Source organism: Prinia subflava, chromosome 3 (assembly GCF_021018805.1).
Source record: "Prinia subflava isolate CZ2003 ecotype Zambia chromosome 3, Cam_Psub_1.2, whole genome shotgun sequence".
NCBI classification, from domain to species: domain Eukaryota; kingdom Metazoa; phylum Chordata; class Aves; order Passeriformes; family Cisticolidae; genus Prinia; species Prinia subflava.
In genome coordinates this window covers 67,732,513-67,753,431 of record NC_086249.1, presented here as the reverse complement: position 1 = coordinate 67,753,431, position 20,919 = coordinate 67,732,513, and the positions used below count along the sequence as shown (strand labels likewise).

The 20,919-nt window shown below is 40.2% G+C and overlaps 1 protein-coding gene across 6 annotated transcripts in view; it reads right to left on the bottom strand.

Annotated features, from left to right (window-relative positions):
* The window catches only part of FARP1 (FERM, ARH/RhoGEF and pleckstrin domain protein 1), a 202,496-nt gene that overhangs the window by 47,902 nt on the left and 133,675 nt on the right, over positions 1-20,919 (bottom strand). For 4 of the 6 annotated variants that reach the window (XM_063392335.1, XM_063392339.1, XM_063392336.1 and 1 more), the window contains exons 4-12: positions 16,588-16,630; positions 15,430-15,508; positions 12,895-12,992; positions 8,272-8,386; positions 6,961-7,108; positions 3,463-3,558; positions 2,731-2,894; positions 1,047-1,115; positions 218-293 (exon numbers count right to left, since the gene is read on the bottom strand). In XM_063392335.1, coding sequence (XP_063248405.1) covers positions 218-293; positions 1,047-1,115; positions 2,731-2,894; positions 3,463-3,558; positions 6,961-7,108; positions 8,272-8,386; positions 12,895-12,992; positions 15,430-15,508; positions 16,588-16,630 — 888 coding nt within the window. The remainder of the gene's footprint in view (positions 1-217; positions 294-1,046; positions 1,116-2,730; positions 2,895-3,462; positions 3,559-6,960; positions 7,109-8,271; positions 8,387-12,894; positions 12,993-15,429; positions 15,509-16,587; positions 16,631-20,919) is intronic. The other 2 variants (XM_063392340.1, XM_063392341.1) reach the window with 1 other exon arrangement.

The following is a 20,919-nucleotide window of genomic DNA, read 5'->3' as shown; positions in this document are numbered from 1 at the left end:
GCTCACTATTTATATTTGCCTGGTTGTCTGTAAGCAACGCTGTTTCACTCATCAGAACCTAAAGCTTATGACACCCAGGGCTCCTTAGCTCCCAGTTAAATGGTAAGTGAGCAGAAAACTATGCTCCTAGGGTTTCAAAACAGCAATCAGTGGAGGGTAATCTAACAAGAAATGTTTAAAAGGATTTCATTTCCAGGGTTTCATCAACATCACTGACTTGTTTTGGCACCTCTGTATGCTGTTCTGAAGGCTGTGCAGTCAGACTCCTGATGGAATGAATCTTGCTGTGTTTCCTGGAGATAAAAGGAAAATTACATAAAGAGCTATTTCAGGGCTTTTTTTCTACAAACAGGAATCAAGAGACATGCCTCTTTTCAAACGAAACCTTTGAATAACAGCTTTCAAAAAATTTTGCTCCAGAACAACAGTTAAGGTTAACAGAAGAACAGGTTAACATTCCTCCTTTCTGTAAAATTTTAATGTGCTATGGGTTGCAAACACACCACTGTAAGAAACGGTGGAAGCACTGAAGCAAAAATGGTCTATCAGGTAAGCATGAAATCATAAGCAATGAACTATTGTCATGGTCTTTGTGGCATTTGGCCATTACTTTCAGCTCACCATGAGCATGATGAGTTCAGACAGAACTGGCTCTAGCAAGCTAGAAGACTTGCAGTTTCCCTGGAGACCTCTCCCTTGAGCTTGGCTGTACTTTTTCTTACTTTCAGTTTTATTCTGAGCTGAACACATCTGTTCACATACATTAACCACATCCCAGCAAAGAGGGTGCAAATCAAGTTGGGAGAAAGTTACCTGTGATTGTAGGACGTTCATTGCTGAAAAACAGATTGAAGACTACTGATTTTAAGTGAACTATAAGTTATGAAACTTCTGCTACAACATTCATGACCACAGGATATTTCACATGTGATAAACTGTCAAATCAGCAGAGAAGGAATTTTTTTCCTTGGACTGGTGCCAAGATCTCAGACTATAATTAACTGGAAATCACGACATATTAGGATAATAAATTTATTTCCTCTCACCTTTCAAACTGCACTTTTTTGTGCCCTCCTTCCTTAACATAGTCAAGAACTTGCTTCTGAGTCCGACCACTGGAAGAAAACCAGAGCAAAGTATTTAATACAATATACCACCTGGTCATCATAAACTTGCATTTGGCTTGCATATAAAGTCACAGCAATCAGAAAAGTATTTGTCACTATCAGCAGAAACTCATGTTAAGATCATACAGAAGGGAATCTGGTCAGATATACACATATTTTTAGCATTTTGCATGTTACTTGCCTCTTTTTTTGCTATGGAGCTACTTTTTGATGCCATTTCAGAACTGCTTAAATTCAGTTGTGTGGGCCTCTAGGGTACAACATTACTGGGAAGTCACGACAATGGACAGTGAAGCAGGGGTTAAGCTTTCCTCTCATGAATTAATATATTCTTGAATCCTTTTTAGTCAAATACCAGCCTTATCTGATATTGGTAAACTCTGGAACCAAGATGAAACCTCCTGCCTTGCACTTCATTCCTTGGTTGCTACAATAAAACACCTGTTCTGCAGAGATTTAGGGTGGAAATCCCTTTCTTCTTACAGAGTGTGAAGTGGTGAGAAAGCCCTGCACCGTCTACTGTGCAAAGCTATAAACTCCAAAGCAAACTAAAAGCAGCACAGGAAACCCACACCTCAAGAATGCTCAATTGAGAGCCAAATTCTTCCAATTCATTAGAGGCTTTCAGAGCCTGGAAAAGGTTCCTGAATGTAGTAACATAGATCACAGTGAGTGGAGGATGAAGCCAAAACCTGCTCTCCAAAGCCTGAGGTAAGTTGAATGCACATACTGTTTTCTATCCCCTTCAGGCAGAAACTTAACAAGTTATAGCTTGTTTACCCAACATAGGTCCTTCCATATTAATTAATTTACTTTGCAGGCAGCAAACAAAGTGGGAAGAGAGTCAGAATGGCTATATATACACTACGTTCTTGTGCAAGGCATCTAGAGTGCATCATTCATCTCAGCAAAGAGCGTTTCTGGCTGTACAGCTTGTATCAGCTTCACAAACAAAATAAACTGTATGAATAAAAGGATTTCCCCCTGGCATACACAATGCAATATCTACAAGGATGCTTCTGCCAGTGTTATTAAAAAACCTCAAAACAATAATTCAACTATTAAAAGCTTTCCTACAGGTCTAACAATATCGCAGGTATACCTGGTCTTAGAAAACGTGGTCATTTCACATAAATCCTTTGTGAACATAAAGGTCCTTGCATAAAGCCATTGCTTTTAACTGCACAAATATGGGTTTATCACAGGGACATGCAACAGAAATACAATTCTCTACTCTGATACATAGGAAAGACCCCATCCTAGGACATCCTAGGAGCAGAGGATTCAAAGAATCCCCAAAAATTGCTAGCCAGTGTTGCTTAGGACACAGGTGAACTTTCTTGTGCAAAACCTGCTGGACCCTATATACTTTATATCTTACCTCCAGAAAACTATTTTGCAACAGCTACTACAAAATTAATTCAGGGCTTTCCCTTACAGTGTTCTTTGCACTATTCTGGCTGAGAAGATGCAATGGAAAATATAAAGGAGCAAACTACAATGTAAAAAAGGTGATTTGAAAATAACAGGGTTAATCCTAGAACATTATGGATGAGATTTTGAAATGGAGAGGTGACAAAGGTGGAAAGAAAGCATGTCTTACCTGAACCTAAATGAAGAACCTCTAGAAAAAAGAACAGGTTTAGGCTTTGGTTTAGGTTCCTCAAAAAGCCTGAAAAAGGCATGATGCTCCACACAGATCTTCCAGAAAGACTTGCAAAAATCTCGACTGGCCATAAGGAATTCCAGGGTGTCCTGGAATGAACTCTGAAAATTGGGATAGCATTTGCAATGTAAGCTGGTAAGCAACACAGACTAGAGAAATGCATTGACAAATCAGGTGCTACACTAAAAAAAAACAAACCAAAAAACCCCAAAAAACCCAAACCCAAAAAACCCCCAAAAGTTTCTTCCCAACTTACTGGCTTTCAGGCTTAACAGGCCCTATCCTTCTGACATTGAGACATCACTGGTCTGCCTGTTGGTATCAAAGCTTTGCTCAAACTTCCTTTCATTGACAAATATGACAGAGATAAAGCAGCAGTTTGAACGTTAATGAGAAGAAGTTGATTATATGCTATACCTTAAGAATTGATGATACAGTACCAGAGTTGCAACCAGAAGATGACTCTGGGATATTCTATTACGATTGACTCAGTTTACATGTTCTTTGCCAGGACTGCTCACCTGAGATGCCAGGTTGATGGGCACAGTACCAACAGTGAACACAATCAATTAAAATATTCATGAAGTGATAAAAACCACGTGTGATCTGTGAGTAGAAATTTATCAAATAACCTTTTGTCAACTTCATCGACTCCTAACGAGGACTTACATTCACATCAGGCCGTAGTTTGATAAGAAAACGTTTCCTCTTGAAGCTCAGCTTCCGAACCTTAGCCCAGTTGAAGGCATTGATCTTGGTGTGACCCTACAGAGAACAAAGCCAGCTGGATTTAATCATTCCAGATCCGAATGGAAAAATCTAAACCACTAAGGAAGCTTGTCATAAATTAATCATCTGCTCACTTAACTTGAAATGATGATATTTCTTATAACTCATCCTCTGATAATGCAAACCATAAACATCTGGTGCAATGACTGAAAGGCACTTATGGTTAAACTCTTGGAATACAAGACTAGTTACTGTGAAAACACTCAACCCAGTATCACCGCACAAGACAGGGTGGAGCAGATTTTGCTATCTTGTGCCACTATGCAGACTCAAGATTTTCTGTGGACTAAATCACCTTCCAAAGGTGCTTCACTCCATTTGCACCAGTGACAGAAAATGCAGGGCATCCAGACACGTCACCTCACTTTGATAAGGTGGATTTCCTCCCTCTTTTAATGTCTGCAGGGCAAAATAAATACCCTTTAAATATTGCTGTGGAAAAAACAATGAACTGCAGGTTTTGTACTGGAAGTACAAAACACTGTGCCTATTTTGACCTTGAGCACCAGAAGCAAAAGCAATCTAAACAAACTATTTGTCTCTGAAGAGCCACAAAATGATCTTCTGGGAAGACACAACCAATACCATAAGCAAACAGTGAGAAGGAAATCATCTTCGTAATACTCCAACTCTCAGCCACTACAGCATTAGCCCCTACCCCCCAGAAGTTTCTTTCTTAATCTACGTCAGCAGGTATTGGTGGTGTTATACTAAAATATTCACTACAGCAATTTGTTCAATTAGGACTTCAATGCAAAAGTTTCCTAGAGCACAGCACAGAAGTTTCAGAGAACTACTACAGGATTGCTAAATGCAGAAACACATGTTGATTTGGGTACCATCACCAGACAGCTGTAGGAGTAATGACAGTGTAATGATCTCTGCTAAGCCAACCAGCTGTCTAAGAATCACATAATTAATCTACTTAAAATAATCAGCAGCACTGACACTGATTTATAAATAAATGGCAGACTTTTAAATAAGTCTGACTACAGCTTATGCCATTTGAGAGTCATCCTTTATTTTCATTGGGGTCATTCTAATGAGAGCCTGATATTTCAGTTTCTATCAGTTATAACCAAAATGAAAATAAGAACTTAGCTCTTGACCTATGAAGTGGTTGAAGGAAGCCCTAAGTCTATTGACAGACGCCTGGGCAGACTCCAGCAGGTCAGAGCCTGACTTCCTTTTCACCATTCAGTCTTGGAGCTCGACCCAGTAAAATTTCCAAGCTTTTCAGAAACTTTGAAAACAAAATGAAACTGTTTTGGAACATTAGGTCAAGAAGACATGACTTCAGACCTTGACAAATCAAGCCTTGGGCCCTCAGCCTGCAGCTATACTTTACAGAAGGATGTCAGCTGCCTGCTGGGACTCTGAGGTCCATGCTGCTTTCTGTGGACACACACTTCCACCTGGAAGAGAGTCTTAATTCACAAGGCTTGGCAAATCATTAATTCAGGTGATGAAAATGCTGTGAGGGAGCAGGGGGAGGGCCTGAACATACAATTGCTTGAGTTATATGCATTTCTAACACTGCCCTAGTGTTCTCATGTTTCAACCTATGTTTCAGTTTTGGGTTCTCCTACCACCTCATTTAGTTGATCAGTGATCTTTTTAATTTGCTGCCTCTTTTTGGCTGTTTGTTTGGTTGGGATTTTTAAATCTTATCTCAGAGCATTTGGGTCAAACAGCTCTGGGCTTGTTTCTTGCTGTTACTTTTCTTTATGAAAGAACTCAAAGTACTTTGTAAGGCTGGAAATACTAGTATTTTATTCACAGTCAAACAGTTAAAATGAATAGTCTTTTCTGACAATTGTAAAAAGGGACATTTTAAAGAACAGCTTACTTACTGTTTTTAGCACAAAGTCAGGTAAACATCTAAAGTGAAAGCGGCTGTTGGGGGTTAGATTTGGTTTTTTTCTTCTCACAGAATTTTTTCCCATAAGTTTCCAAGAAGCCTTGATGACTACTTAGTCAGAACAAAAGGGGTACTTGAGGGATATGGCAGCACAAGGCTACACCTATTGTTTCTGAGTCCCTGGGAGTGTCCCTCAGAGGGGAGAGATGATGAGCTTTGGGAAAGGCAAAAAGACAGATCTGGGGGAGGGGGAGGCACTCTTGCTCTCAGCGCCGAGGAGGACGGTCAGGCTGCCCTCTGCCTCTGCCTCGTCCTGGGAAATCTATCGTCATCTGCTGTGTACCCGGGAATCCTGAGCTCGCTTTCTCCAGCCTCTCCCCCCACCGCCGCTGCTTCTTCGAAGCTTGGAGGTTCCCCTGCTACTCTGTAGCCCTGCACTGCCCAGCCCTGCCGGGACACCCCTGCTGCTCCAGCTGCCAGCGCAGAGCTCCTCATCTCATCCACCAGCCCGGGACTTTCCTCCCTTCCAGTTCGGCCTCTCAGAGCCCTGCAGGGGCACCCAGATCAAACTGCTCTGGGCTTTTGTAAAAGAAAGCCCTCAAGGTTCTTGGTTCTGTTTATTACTGATGCTGTAGTTGTTGTTTGTTTGTCGTTTTGTCATATATACTAGTAAAGAACTGTTATTCCTACCCCCATACCTCTGTCTGAAAGCTCCTTTAATTTTTTTTTAATTGGAATAATTTGGAGGGAGGGGATTTGAATTCTCCATCTCTAGGGAGGTCCTGCCCCTTCCTAGCAGATATCTGTCTTTCAAACCAAGACAGCAGCTGACACCAGCTGACTACCTGTCGCTTCAACATTGTAAAAGCCAAATTCATTATTTACATAATGGAAACTGCAGAATGAGAATTTGACAAATTTACTAATGATGCTTCATGAATAGTTACTAGACTGACTGGAGCGGGAAAGGAGAGGAAAGAAATAAAAGGAAAACAGTTTGGATCTTTATGGGAAAGAAGTAAGATCCACAGATTCAGCAAAGATACAATGGCCAAGGCTGGTCAAGAAAATGGTAAAAACTTTGACGCAGTAACACTACAGAGAACTTGTATTTACTGCCTTCATTTTTCTGCATGGACTCCAGGTGTCTGTTGTTTTACTTGTCTCTGCTTCTCACCCATTTAATATGCACCATACCTGCAAGACCTACCTGCTCCTACATGTAGGAGAAGTCAGCATGACCAACCTGCAAATTTTGAGCCACGGCTCAATTTGCATCTTGAACAGCACATTGTGGATGCAGATGGAGTTCTACACTGTGCATTCACATAAAGTAGGAATCCCTGGGAGCAAAGGACCTAATGCAGCTATAATAGGTTTAGGATCATTCTTGGAAAAATTTTGGAACTTCCTGCATTTTCCCAACTGAATACTTGTAAACATGGCTGAGTTCCTAAATTCTTACTGCTGCCAGAAATCTCTGCTTTATGAAGTACAAAATCACAAGCAGCTCTAACCTGAAACACCAGGATGCCTGTGTTGGCAACAGCCAGGTTGATTTTTGTCCCCTCCCTGTCCTTGGCTGGATGCAAGCGTATCCCGTACATCTCCAGCCGACGGGCAATCTCCAAAAGCTGGAAGTCAGACTCTGCTGGTGTCTGGCCCCTTGAGAAAGAAAACAGACAACACTCACAAGCTTGTCACACCTCTTAATAGAGGTCAAGAGGTCCTCCAGAGAACAAAGAGACATTTGATCAAAGAGACTGAAAACTGTCAGAGGTATAATTTCTGTATGGTTTTTCTCCGTCCCCAGACTTAAATCAACTAGAACAACAATGTAGTCTAAACAAATATCAAATACACTGATTTTACAGTCTATTATAAATTTTGATTGCTCCAATTCCGAGACAACTGATACAGCTAGATTTTAAATCATTAGCTCTAACAGAATTTACTACGTCCCTTTGTTTTTTCCACTGGCAAACATGCCATATTCCTAAAAAAAATCATGAATGGAAGCGTGTAATGATGCTATTCATTGTAAAAGTGAATGTAATACCAAGATGAAGTAAAACAGAAGTCATGAAAACCTTACCATAAATGTTGTGAAGCCATAAGCACCACATCATTAATTGTGATGAAATTACATAAAGCTTTGATTATTACTGCCATAGAAATCACTACCACTTGCCTATTAATCAACCTAGCTCAAAAATGAAAACGTTCCCATCTTGAAATGTTCTCTACACCTAAAAAATACTTTTCTATGCCTTATTGGTACTTCTGTTTACCATCTTCCTAGTACAGGTCTTTTCTCCAGAAATTAGGATACCAATTTACATCATCATCTTAAATTCTGCTCCCCCAAATCCATAATTCTGCAAGCACTCTGTGCTTTTCCTAAAACTATTACTAAGCCCCTTCTTCAACCTATCTCAAAATACAGCATGGAAAGGTTGAGAGGCAACATTCAGTGTCCTTGAAACCAAAGGACTACTGTCAGAAGTGCCTGACTGATCAGTCGTGATTTGCAATCATACCTGCATGCACAAAATCAGCAGTAAAGCATTTTGTATGAAATAGACTGTAAAATAACAGCATGCTTGAATGAATATCGAATCAATTGTGCTTTAAACATCTTGTTATGATGATGGGAAAAAGGCAGGACTAACCTTCAGAAAGTTCATAGGCTTTAACAGTTTTTGAGAAGCAACCTTTGAGAAACTCAGACGTTCAAAGCTCTCTTGTACTTCAGATCTAGCATATACTTACCATTAGAACTACTCTACAGGAAAAGAAGGCCAACAACAAAAACAAAGGAGTCTTACATGTGGTTACGGTGAAATTCCATGATTTTGTCTTCTAGTGCTTCTTGATGAGGTATATATTTGTTCTTCGCTAAGTGTTCACGATCTATGGTTTCATCAAAATCCCCAATCTCAGCTGTGGAGAATTTTAAGAGGAGTCTATTAAAACACTATATTACATCTGAATAATCTGGTCAATCCAAAAGACCCGGACAGCTGGGAAGAGGGCAGAGAAGCAAACATAGCTCCTTGCAACCTGCATCACGGTTTTATGATTCGGATTCCCATTACATTATCTTCCACAGATTACTCTCTTCTCCTCTGTGTTAGTATTTGATATGTGAGAATAAGCCTCAGGATTTCTCCCATCTACCATAACTAAATAAGTTGTTGGATGTCAACTGAAGAGTTGAAGCCATCAGTGCTGCCTTGACTGATGTGGGGTATAAGGGCAGGGGTAACAGGGAGAGCAGCACTCATTGAGCAGAACTCATCCATCTCTCTCACACTCCCATGGTGCTCAAGGGCCTCTCCATGGAGCACCCAAGCACTAGCTTCCTCCAGACCCATGTCCCACATGATAACCTTTGAGAGAAAGTCAGAAAGACGGTTCTGTTTGCTTGTTTGAAGACTAACTTGTAATCCACCTCATGGGATTATGAAACCTTCGTCTTCCTCTAATTCTGCAGCAGTTTGAGACACATTCTGTCTCCCTCCTCCTCAAAGCTGCTCCCATCTGCTGCAGTTATTCAACACTGTGTGTGCAACAGTATGGCACACCCACCTTCCATTTTGCAGCCCATTCAGTGAAATTTCCTTTTCTTGGTAGGTGTGGGGGTGAGGGGCAGGCAATCTATCTGTGGGTGCCAAATTACTATCTTGTTGCCTGCTATTCTTGGAATGTCTCTGAAAATCTTGCTGTTAGTTTTTTCACAGAACAGGCATAGCAGCTTCTGCCTGCAAACCTGATGGAGTAATAGCAACATCGCTGCAACAAAGGCTGCTGCCTTGGTAACAACAGGGAAATTAAAATACTGTGCCCTCAAATTAAATGCAGGTTGCAGTCAGACACGTTGCTGCACAGCTGACCCAGGATATGACAGACCCACGCTCACATACACCTGCTTCAGCCTTGCCTCAGTTCTGCCCATGTGCATGAACCCCTGATCCACTTCTGTTCAAACTAAGTCTGTTCAGAAAAAGGAGAGGCTTCAGATCACATTTAAAACACTGCACTTCTGACAAACTGGGACTTAAATGCACAGGGGAAACTGCAGCCTGGTGTTGGCACTAAAAACGAGGAACCAAAGCATCTGTGAATGACAGAGCAGTAGCTTTTTTGACCCAAAGTGCCTGCAGACACATGATGACATTTTTACTTTGAAGGTCAGAGGTGGAAAAGAGTTGAAAACTGAGACTGTCTGATTTACACTCCCTCATTCACCCCATCTGCTCTCAATCATTCCTTAAAATGGTAGAAATACTATATAATCTTTGAGAATTTCCCTTTTTAAAATTGTGCCATTTGTCCCCATCTCAGAAACAGCTCTCTGCTTCCAGTTTTACTAATCCCAGACTCAAAAATCTTCAAGGTCTGTTTTTAATCCTACCTCAAATAAATGGCAAGTTTCTGTTCTTTAATGAAGCCATAAACCCACCAAAGTTTGCAACACCTCAAATAACATGGGCCTGATTCTTCAAAATGCAGTTCAAAACCCCTATGTCCGTGTACATAGATAAGCTTAACACACCTGTAGGGCTTTCTTCAGAGTCAACAGTATAGAAGACACTTTCTTCACCTCTACACGATTTCTAAAATGTTCTCAGCATTTTTCAACTGCTAATCCATTATCAAAATTGTCTTCCTGGCTTTCAAATTACTTCTGAACTTGTTCTCTCTGACCTCGTACTCCACAAGCTTTTACTTACCGCCTTACCCTCCTTTTCTACCTTTAATGACTTTCTAGTAGCACTCCATTGAGAATGAAAGAGAGTTATATGGTAAATATAGTCAGCCTCACATCTAACTATTCCTTAAAATCTCATCATGTGATTTAGCCAAAGACTTATTTACACTGCCGATGGTTTTTCTTTTACCTTGCAAGTCCATGACACCACGCTGTATTCTGTCTGCATTAGCCTTTCTGATACATATAATGCGTTGCATTTCAGCTCTTTTCTTCTTACAATGGAATTATGAAATTGCTTCATTTGGAAAAGACCTCTAAGATCATCAAATCCAACCGCTAACCCAGCCGTGCCAAGTCCACCAGTAACCACGTCCCCGAGTGCCACACCTACACGTCTTTTAAATACCTCCAGGGATGGTGACCCTACCACTTCCTAGGGAAGCCGATTCCAATGCTTGATTTTCCTATTTCCATGAAGAAATTTTTCCTACTCTCCAATCTAAACCTTCCCTGGTACAACTTGAGGCCATTTCCTCTTGTCCTGTCACTTGTTACCTGGGAGAAGAGGCTGAACCCTGCCCCGCTACAACCTCCTGTCAGGCGATTGTAGAGAATGATAACCCCCTCCAGCTGTCCTTTTCTCCAGGCTAAACCACCTCAGCTCCCTCAGCTACTCCTAATAAGACCTTTGCTCCAGAACCTTCTGCAGCTTTCTTGCCCTTCTCTGGACACACTCTAGCACCTGAGTGTGTTTCTGAGGGACACAAAACTTGTGTGGCCTCACCAATGCTGAGTACAGGGGGACAGACAATCCCTGCCCTGGTCCTGCTGGCCACACTATTCTTGATACAGACCAGGATGACATTGGCCTTCTTGGCAACCTGGGCACACTCTGGCTCATGGTCAGCCCATCTTCATACTTCACACACTCACTGTAGTGCATCGTTCGCAGTATCCAAGTGTCCTCTTACTTCTAACACTTTTACAATGCTTTAAAGGTAGTTTTAAACTGAATGTTTAGAATAAAAAATTCATTCTGTAATATACATGCTAATTTAGCAGAAACCTATTTGCTGTCATATTGTGATTTTATGATAAGTTACAGTCTATAACACTGACATAAGCTTGCATACATAATATATGGGCCTCCTGGAATCAGATATTCCCCATGGAAACCACTCACTGGCACAGCATTAGTAAGACATACAATAACTAACCTGCACTCTCAATCTTTCCCTTTTGATACCATTACTATTATCATCTGTTTACTCTGATTTTTACTGCACACAAATACATCATATTTCTTTTGCTATTGAAAAATAAGCTAGAGACAAAATAAATAAAGACAGCCATGCAGGTAAGACACAGCTATAGACTCCTGCCCAAGAAAATTTTCACAGAAAAACATTCATGAGACACAAGATGGACTAATAAAAAGGACGACTGCACACTTCTAGCAGAGGTTTCTAGCAAACATGATCATAAAGCAATAGCTCAAATGAAGAGCAACACATGCACTAGGGTGTCCACTCCTCAACATCTTTCTTTGGTGCACAGATGTTTAGTAGGAAAACTCAGCCTTCTAGAATGCAGCTTAGCAAAAGAGACTCAATTTCGCCAAATGATCAAGATTTTTTTTATTGCCTGAGATTAAAGAAAGTTAGAACTTGCTTAACCGAGAAAAGGAAATACACCTGGATTACCGAAGACTGTAACAGCAAAAAAAAAAAGAGATAAAAACCTCACAAATCAAGGGTTTTATTTAAGTCTGTGCTGCCAAAATACTCAATTTTAAAATGGTATGAGGACTACAGAATTTCACAGCATCTCGCTGCTACTCAGTCATACTGGTCAGTGATGACCACAGCAAACACAACCATAAAATGCCTGCCTTTCCAACAGCAATTGATGAGAAACTGCCCTAACTCTCCAGCAGACTATGACAAAGAATCACGAGATTTATCTGCTCACCTCTAAAGAGCTTCCACATGTCTTTGTTGACTGTAATTTCCATACAACAGCATTACAGTGGAAGTTCACAATACGGAATTGTACAAGGACCATGTAAAACAATGTCTATTGCAACCACTAGACTTGCTGCTAAATGGTTTTTCCTAATGTTATTCTCAAGATGAGTATCCATAAAGTCTTGAAAGGGAAAACATACACTATCTTTCAAGTGATGTGGAAGCTAAAAGAAGCTTTGATGTCACAAACAAAATTAATGTATGATTCTATTGGACAGTGTTATTGTGCATACTTTGCAATTAAAAAAGGTGGGGGGAGGGCTTAAAATCTGTTGTTTTCTTTTTCTTCCCTATCAGTTTCCTCTTAGGACTGTGATTTAGTCTGGCATTCCAAGCATGCTTATTTACTACATTCTCTAGACAGCATACAGATCTCCAGGAATTTGAATACCCTGCTGACATGATGCAAAGTACAATAAAACAGGATTTCAGCAGAATTCAATGCTCGCCATTGCCCACAAAGTCTACTTTTTAAATGGTCTTCGGCAGCCTATCAATATGCCTTGAAAATTTAAACCCAGTGACCAGAAACTCTTTATCTGAAATAGTAAGTGATCTGTATTTGAATGCCATTATACAGAACTACAATAAATTGTCCATATGGCTTAAACCTGTCCCTACAGCAGTTACCAAAAGGTAACCCTGCAAAGCATGTCCAACCAATCATCCTGTTTGTCTGTCTGGAAAGAAGAAAAAAGGGAACTTACACTGTACTATATGTGAGATTAGGAGGGCAGTGCTGGTATCATTGCATGTTAGCCTTCCCTGTGCCAGGTCCTGCTTCACTTGCAATGCAAATAGGTACCTGCAAAACAAAAGTGAACAAAGACTTACACAAAGCAGGAGGGAAAGAGGGGAAAATATCCCAACTCTGGCTTTGACTGCACATTCCCTTCACGTTTTGGAATCTACACAAGTGATCTGAATTACCTCAGTTTAAAGGGTAAATAAAGCAGATACTGCCATTACAGCTGTATATGGTGCCTGCTTTGAAGAACCAAACCACTTTTTCTCCCTTCCCCCCTCTGTTTGGAACCAGAGCAATGAGATATGACAGTGTTAGCAAACGTGACGGCTATTAAGTACTCAGTGAGAGATAATGCAGCTGCTTCTAACCATGAAGAAATGACAGATAAACCAGTGATGTAGAGTTATCAGCTGGTTCTTGTAGAATACAAAGTGAACTCTAAACTTCCACCTTGGCACTCATTTGGGAGTGAGACACAAAATCTTGATCAAACAACTCTAGCCAGCTCTGATACCTTTGTGGCCCTAATATCTGCACTGTCCAGGTACCAGCCCCTTTCTAACATTGCCAAAACTGTTTCAGCCATGCAGGGCAATTCTACATCACCAGCTTAAATGCAGAGACAACAGAAGTCCAAGACATTATTTCATTACTTAAATTTCTTTTAGCTTCAACAGAAATTGGCTTAGTTCCACTCAGTATCCAATTCTTCCCTCCAAAAAATCAACAGCAACAAAAAAAAAAAGAGCTAGCAATGGGCATTTTTCCTGCAGATGATATGAAACCCGAAGTGGTGAGATATAACATTTTAACAAGCTTTCCAAAGACTGAAGCTCCTCTGAAGAACTCACACTAGGATCTCAATAATTTTAATAAGTTTTGACTTTAATAGGTTTAGAGAAAAGCTCTCATTTGAAAAGTTTCTGAAGGAGAAGATGTAGGTACACTAAATGAAAAGGGCAAGTTGATTTGAGGAGTATGGAAAATTACTGTGTGTGTACATACTGAAATAATACAGCAGATCTACATAGCATCCTTTTGAAAGCTGCAGACATCTGTCTACCCATACAAAATTCAGCCTGGTAGAGGAACATAGAACAAAAATGTTATAGTCTCTTCTTCTTGAAGTGATCAAGCAGTTCCCCATGGATATTCTTTCACATCCTACACACTGCTGTGTATATATATTTAAGTCCCTTAGCATACATATTTTAAAATCCAACAAAGAAAATTATTAGAATTAAGAGACACATCTCCAGATACAGAGAGAGATCACCAAAAATTAACTATCAGTTCACAAACTAAGAAACAGATATGCATAACATCTATTCAGAAACAGAAATGTTTCATTAATAACATCATGTTGCAAGTTTTCATTCATCCCTTTATTCTTTTTACTTTCCTTTATTCTTTAGTCTTTACCAAGTAAATACTCCTTCCTCCTACCCCACATTTCTGTTTTTCTCTTTCCAAGCCATCAAGCAATAGCAATAATTTATTTTTTTGATTCCAATGCTCTATTGCCAAAATAAAACACGACAAAGATAAACAGTGAACATCACAAAAGTAGATTTGTTCTTTATAATGCAAGTCATATGGACACCAGAGCTCTTTGCAAAAGAAGACCTTGTCTTTTGAGAAGATTGAAAATAAAAAACTAACAGTGAAAATACTGAATCAGAATGGAAACATGTAATCAAAAGGTAATAATATTGTAGACTAGAAAAAAAGTGAAAAGTTGCAGTGAAAAAATACTGCAGCAAACAATGTTTCTAACCATAAATGAAGGACCTGCTAGTGAGAAAGAACCTTAAACATCCCTCATACACATATTTACTCACAGAGAAACAGGAGTTTTTGTGACAATACAGTGTGAAATCAAAGGTTAAATGAAGTTTTTGAAATGTATTGAAAACATTTAAACATTAGTATTAAGGTACTCTGTCTGCACATGTGTGTATCTTTCTCTACACTCTTATTTTTCATTTCATTCCTTCTTCTTTGCACTTCTCCATCTCCAAAGTCACACTTCCACCTGTACAAACCTTTGGCATTTGTGTTGGCTATACAGACAGGGCCCAATGCTGCTGCAAATCAGCAAATCAGTGCTGCTGATTTTGTGCAAATCAGCACAAAACAGCGCTCTCCCAAATGAGTGTGCAGAGTCATACGTGTCCCTTGGCAGAGGGATACCCCATGACCTCATCATGCCAAACAGAGAACTCTGCTGCCAAACTGACTTCTCTTGGGCTTAGTAAAGCTCTCCCAGAACTCCCTATCCAAGGATGCAAAGGACTCCTGCACTTTGCAGAGCTCTCAGCACAGACTGCAGCTGAATCTTAGGGCATATTTTTTCAGATGCATTCAAGGCTGGGACAAATAACACCAAGCTAAAAGTAAGAGGTCATCGATCCTCATCCAGTCATCTTAAATTTCATGTTCTCCCCTCTGTCCATCAGAGATTTAACAAGAGGAGATAGTCACAGCTACTAACCTTGTCAGTTCCTCCTGTAGCTGAGCGTGGTCAGGTGGGAAGAATTTTACCACAAACTTTACAACAATGTGCTTCGGTCCTAGGGAAAATGTCAAAGGAAGTTAACAAACGTCAATAACATGCTGGCCAAATATGCATAATTATGTACAAGGGATGATTCATGTAATCTGCAGTGCATACAGACAGGCTAACCTCTTGTCTTCTGTTGGTATGCAGGATATTTGGAGATATATACTGCCCAATAAAAATTACACACAATAAAAGAAAACAGTAACTTGGTCAAGGGCTACTCTGACAAAACCAAGTATGTTTTTAGCAATTACATCAGTTGAGCCAATAAAATATATGCGTATCTACTTTCTTTGCTTAAGAACAGGAGGGAGCTAAAATATACTTTACTTTTTAAGTCCACTAGCAAATTACTATTCCTGTTTTAAGAACAGCACAATTGTTTCAATTCTTATGAGTATGACCAGTGACAAAAGGACCAATACATCCCTGTTGTGTGAGAGGGAGAGCTGTCAGAGCATAACTCAGACTAATATGACCAGAAAAGCACTAGTAAAACTGAATCTCAATGGCAAAGCTCAATAATTTAAGAACTTGGCTGATATTTGACAGAGAAACAAAATGATCAGAACCTCTCCTGTTCACTTCTATTCTTTCCAGTGCTGGTGGCTATTTACAATTTCCTATTCTTTCCTACCACCCACTGTAGCTTCCCCAACTGTTTCCTCCCCTTGGTCTCCAAAAGTCACAGGTTCTGCAGCAATGTCCACACAGTTGTACTATATCTGCCATCTCCTTCCCATTAATAAAGTCTTCCTATTCTTTTTATTCTATTCTGATTCTTGCTACTGCCAGTCAGCAATGTATGTTCCTTTAGTCCTTTTACTGCACTCTTTTACTCTACAAAATTGTGCCCTCCACTACCTCTTCCAGTGACTGACTAAATCCCATGGGGTGGGTCAGCTCATTCATATGCTCTTGTGACATAACTTCACAGGTACATCTTCTAAGGACAGGCCAGAATTAAAAAATAATTCCAACAAAATTTAGTGCAGAAGCTTGAGAATACAAAGATTGCAACTGTCAGAGTCCTAATTTATTCAAGTACTCTCAGACTGAGGAAAGAAATGTCAACACGGAAGTACTTACTTCTGATCTGTTTCATAACAGGCTTCAAAAGATCGAGCCACACCTGAAAACAAAAGAGGGTGGTGTTATCATCTCTAAACAAACTAGCAGAGGAGCATTTTTAATTGCAATACCTAGATTACCAGTTACCTGTTTATTTTTTCCAGTGTGGTCATTATGCTTTCTTTAATTATACATGGTGGGTTTTCTCCCCAGAATTCTGGGAGATGCTCAGGAAACAGCACTGTGAATGGGCACAGCTTTCAAAGCAGTGAAGATTCAGAGAGCTGGGAAACAGTGAGGAAATCCCCCCCCTCACTTGTCCCAGTCACAGCAGCCACAGCACATGTGGTCAGGAACCATTAATTTTGTGGAAAGAACAACTGACATGAGGAGTTTAGGAAAAGACAGTCCTATATTGTCATTAAGCCCCAAACCCTGAATAATCTTGAGAAAGAGAAGTGAATGGAGCTGGTGCTTGCCTTTGAGCCTGAGAATGCTGGACACAGGGAGAAATGACATGGCAGCAGCATACTGGTATGGGGGACCCAACCAGAATCCCAGTATGAGACCTGGGCATAATTGTGGAGCTCTGTTGCTGGGCTCCATGGAGATGAAGGAGTCTCCCTCCCACCACCCAGGAGGAATGTCCTCTCAGATCACAGGTGTGAAGGAGACAACAGGAAAAGGCATGGGTGGGAGAAAGCTTACTTTTGAGCTATGGAACATTTTCTCTTTTCTATAAACCTGGGGAATTCAGGCCCAGGCATTCTTGACTAGGGACAGTGTAACTTCTGCATTTGACAACTCATTTTCTAGGACAGTGTGTGGGTCTTTCCTTCAGTTTTCAAAAGCAAAGCAGTGGGTGGAAATACAGTTTTGAGAGCCTATCTCCCCATCCTGCAGTCACCAGCCAGAAAGGCTGGGGCAAAATGTTACAGAAAGCCAAAGGACAATCACGCAGAAGGTAAAAGCCAGATGATTCATAGGGAGACAGCTCACAGTCCTCAGCTGGTAACTACCCATGCCCATGATTTATATTTTGTTATCTCACTAAATTGCACAGGGCCTCCCTTGAAGACATCTGGAATTTGTGGAAGAACACCCTACAACCATCACAAAGGTTAACGCCATTAAAAACCAAATTAACTGAGTCTTCCTCTAGAAAAAGAGTATGTATTAAAATTATTACTTCTTTGACCTTTAGTAATTTTAGATTATGCAGAGACTGAAACATACTCAAAATATCCATTTCCCAAAATCACCCAAGAAGCCAGACAGGAGCAGATCTGCATCACTGCTGTAACTGCTCCAATGCCATGTGCCATCTTTATGATTACTAATATGAGTGATTCCAATAAGCAGAGACCTCACAGCCCTGCCCTTTCCCATGCACTAATGTTACTCAATAGAATTCTTCTTATATTTCTCAGTCTAGGAAAGTCTTTTTTTTTGTTTGTTTCAGAGGACAAAGAAACTCGGTTATCCAAGACCAGCAAGACAGTTTTTATCACCTGTTAAACTGGTCCTGATACACTTTGACACTTGAATAACTTAAAACTGTTTTGTTTCAGAAAGTTTGCATGTACATAATCCACAACAAACGTGAGGGATTTTGCCAAGTTTAATGTGAGGGGGAAAAGACATCTTGAATATGAAATAGCCAATTTACGAGATTATGAGAATAATGTATTTTGCTTGATGCCAAAAACCCCAACCCTTCTCTTCTCCCCAGAGGTGGTTTATGGTACAGCATGAGCACACAAGTGCACCATTCCTTTCTCTACTTTCCCAGCCATCCTACAAGCAAGTTATAACATCCTTGAACAGACTGCTGGATACTGCAAATCCATGTACTGAATGCATGTAGTGAGAAAGGAGGGACAAAACAACAATGTCACCACTATGGCCAAACCCAAGCAATCAAAACAACTGCATCATGCAGCTCCCACACAGTACCTAAACACCATCAGTCAGACTGGTTTATAAACTGGAAAGGAAAACTAATTCAAGGACTTAATTAAGATTAATGTTTTTCATTTTCTCCAGAACCACAGGGCTAGTTTATTTATTTGTTAAACAAAGGCTGGCATGCCACGATGGTGACCAGATTTCAGCAGCTGGAGAACTGGGGCAGACAAAATGTGATGAAAATCTGTGAAACCCCAGGCTTGGCGACAGTGCCTCGTTTTTCTCCTTGTCCCAGCAGGAAGTGGAGCACTCAGACCCTCCACAATCATCTCCCATGCAGATCTTGTCTGCTCCAAGCATGGCATGCTTGAATGTATACAGCTGCCAGGCAACTTGACATACCATTGTCAATATGTCAGACATGAGGTCTGGAGCCTTGCATGTTGAAATAAACACAGCCAAATTATGAATCTATGACTTCACATACATATAATTACATACAAACAAATATGCTCTAAATATTTATTTTTCCTTTTACAAAAAATTGCACTCTACAATGGAAAAGCAACTCATTCTCTTCAGACGATATAAATATATGCATGTGTCTTTTATTTCTCAGACATACCATTAACTGTAGGATTTTTTACTTGCACAATGCTTGAGTTCTACATTATGACCTTTATGAAGCTCAGAAAATTTTAAATCCCAGGGAACATTCACCTCAATTGCATCATACAAACTGGTTACAATAATTTAAGTGTAAATAATACTCTCACATTGAAACAACAATTCATAATCGAATCTTCTGCTTCAGAGTTTTTGTGAATTGCTTTCGGGTGGTTGAAGGCATTAATTCCACTGACTTTCACCATTCTTGGGGCACAGACTAGATATGGGCAAGGTTTGTGGAGCTCCCCATTTTTCAGAAGCAAAGACTGGACCAACCAGCATGAACATGGACTGGTGCTCTCAGATATTTGGCTAGTACTTCCTTTTGCAAGAGTAGGGGCCAGCTGAGTTACCATGCTTAGTGCATGGAAGCATTTTCCTTCATGTCAAACTGGCACTGTGCTTAAGGGTTTTCTCCACCTTCCTCTTCATCAGAGCCCTGCATCCCCCACTGTGATTGTCTGGACATATTTCCAGCCAGTCAATTCCTGCCACTGTGAGGGCCTCAGGCAGTGGCAGCACCTCAATCTCTCCTGTGTTCTGCCTCAAGCAAATAAACCACTTTATTTTCACAAGGCTGAAAACTGTTAGTTTACTTCAGGTCTCTGAGCAAAACGCAGACAGTCATCTATTTAAAATTTAATGACCTGTGAAGTAGAGAAGGTTGATCAAATGACCTTCTTGATCTTCTAGAAAACTAAAAAGCAACCGTATATACAAAAGATGTTGAGATTTGTTTTAGTTTTACATACATACATCAATAATGCCAGAATGTCATTATTAACACAGCAACATGGACCCTCTGCTGCAATGGTACTGTACAGTTGCACTGCTTAGAAAACTTACATTAAGCTCTCAAGTTACCTCAAGCATCAGCCAAGGGTATCTGGCAGAATGCTAACCTTTCTAGTGAACTGTGTTTTATGTAATTCCAGCAGCACACTGTGAAGCAGATCCCTTCTAAAGATTAACATCCATTTAAAAAAAATCCTGTTTAATTATAGTTAGCCTAGAACTCTATGGCCACTAGCATTCTGTTTTAATGTCTGTTGTCTAATACCTGTCTAATACTAAGGCATAACAGACAAGAGATTCCTACTGTTCATTTCATTAAAAAATATTGTTCTTTATGTATTTTTTAGCTAGATGGAAAGAACACAGATTTTTCTTTTTTAAACAATTGCACTAAGTCATCTATTTTAGGTCATCCAGACTACTGGTGCAAAATGTACCTAACAGGCACAAAATCCACTGTACATCAGAATGCACTGGCAAAGCAATCCAGATAACTAGCACACATGCTAGCAGGTTACACAGTAAGTCTAAAATAAAACGAACTTCAAAAGAAAGTCATTAAAGACTACGAAGTCATCAGCCTGTGGCTTTCTCTGGTACATGATATGGGTAGTGCAATGCCTGAATGTTGCCAGCAGCTGATCTCACTCTCCTGAGGGTCAGGACATCTGCCTGTGCCACACAGCTCCCCAGAAAGGACTCCCATCAATTTCTCGGGGATTCCTGGATTTGCTTTCATTTTTATTAACCTTGTAATATTTTATCTGTCCCTTTTCTTGTCCCACAGTGTTTTTCATGAACTCTGTCACAACCATTGCAACTTTTTTATCAGCAGAGAAAGTTTATTTCTGCACTTCAAATCAAGTAGGACCATAAAATCAAGAGTTGAGGCTCTTATAACACTCCAGCCTTTGGCTTCTTGTACAGCAACTTAGAAAAACAAAACATTTTCCCAACTTGTGTCTGAATTAGCCATTA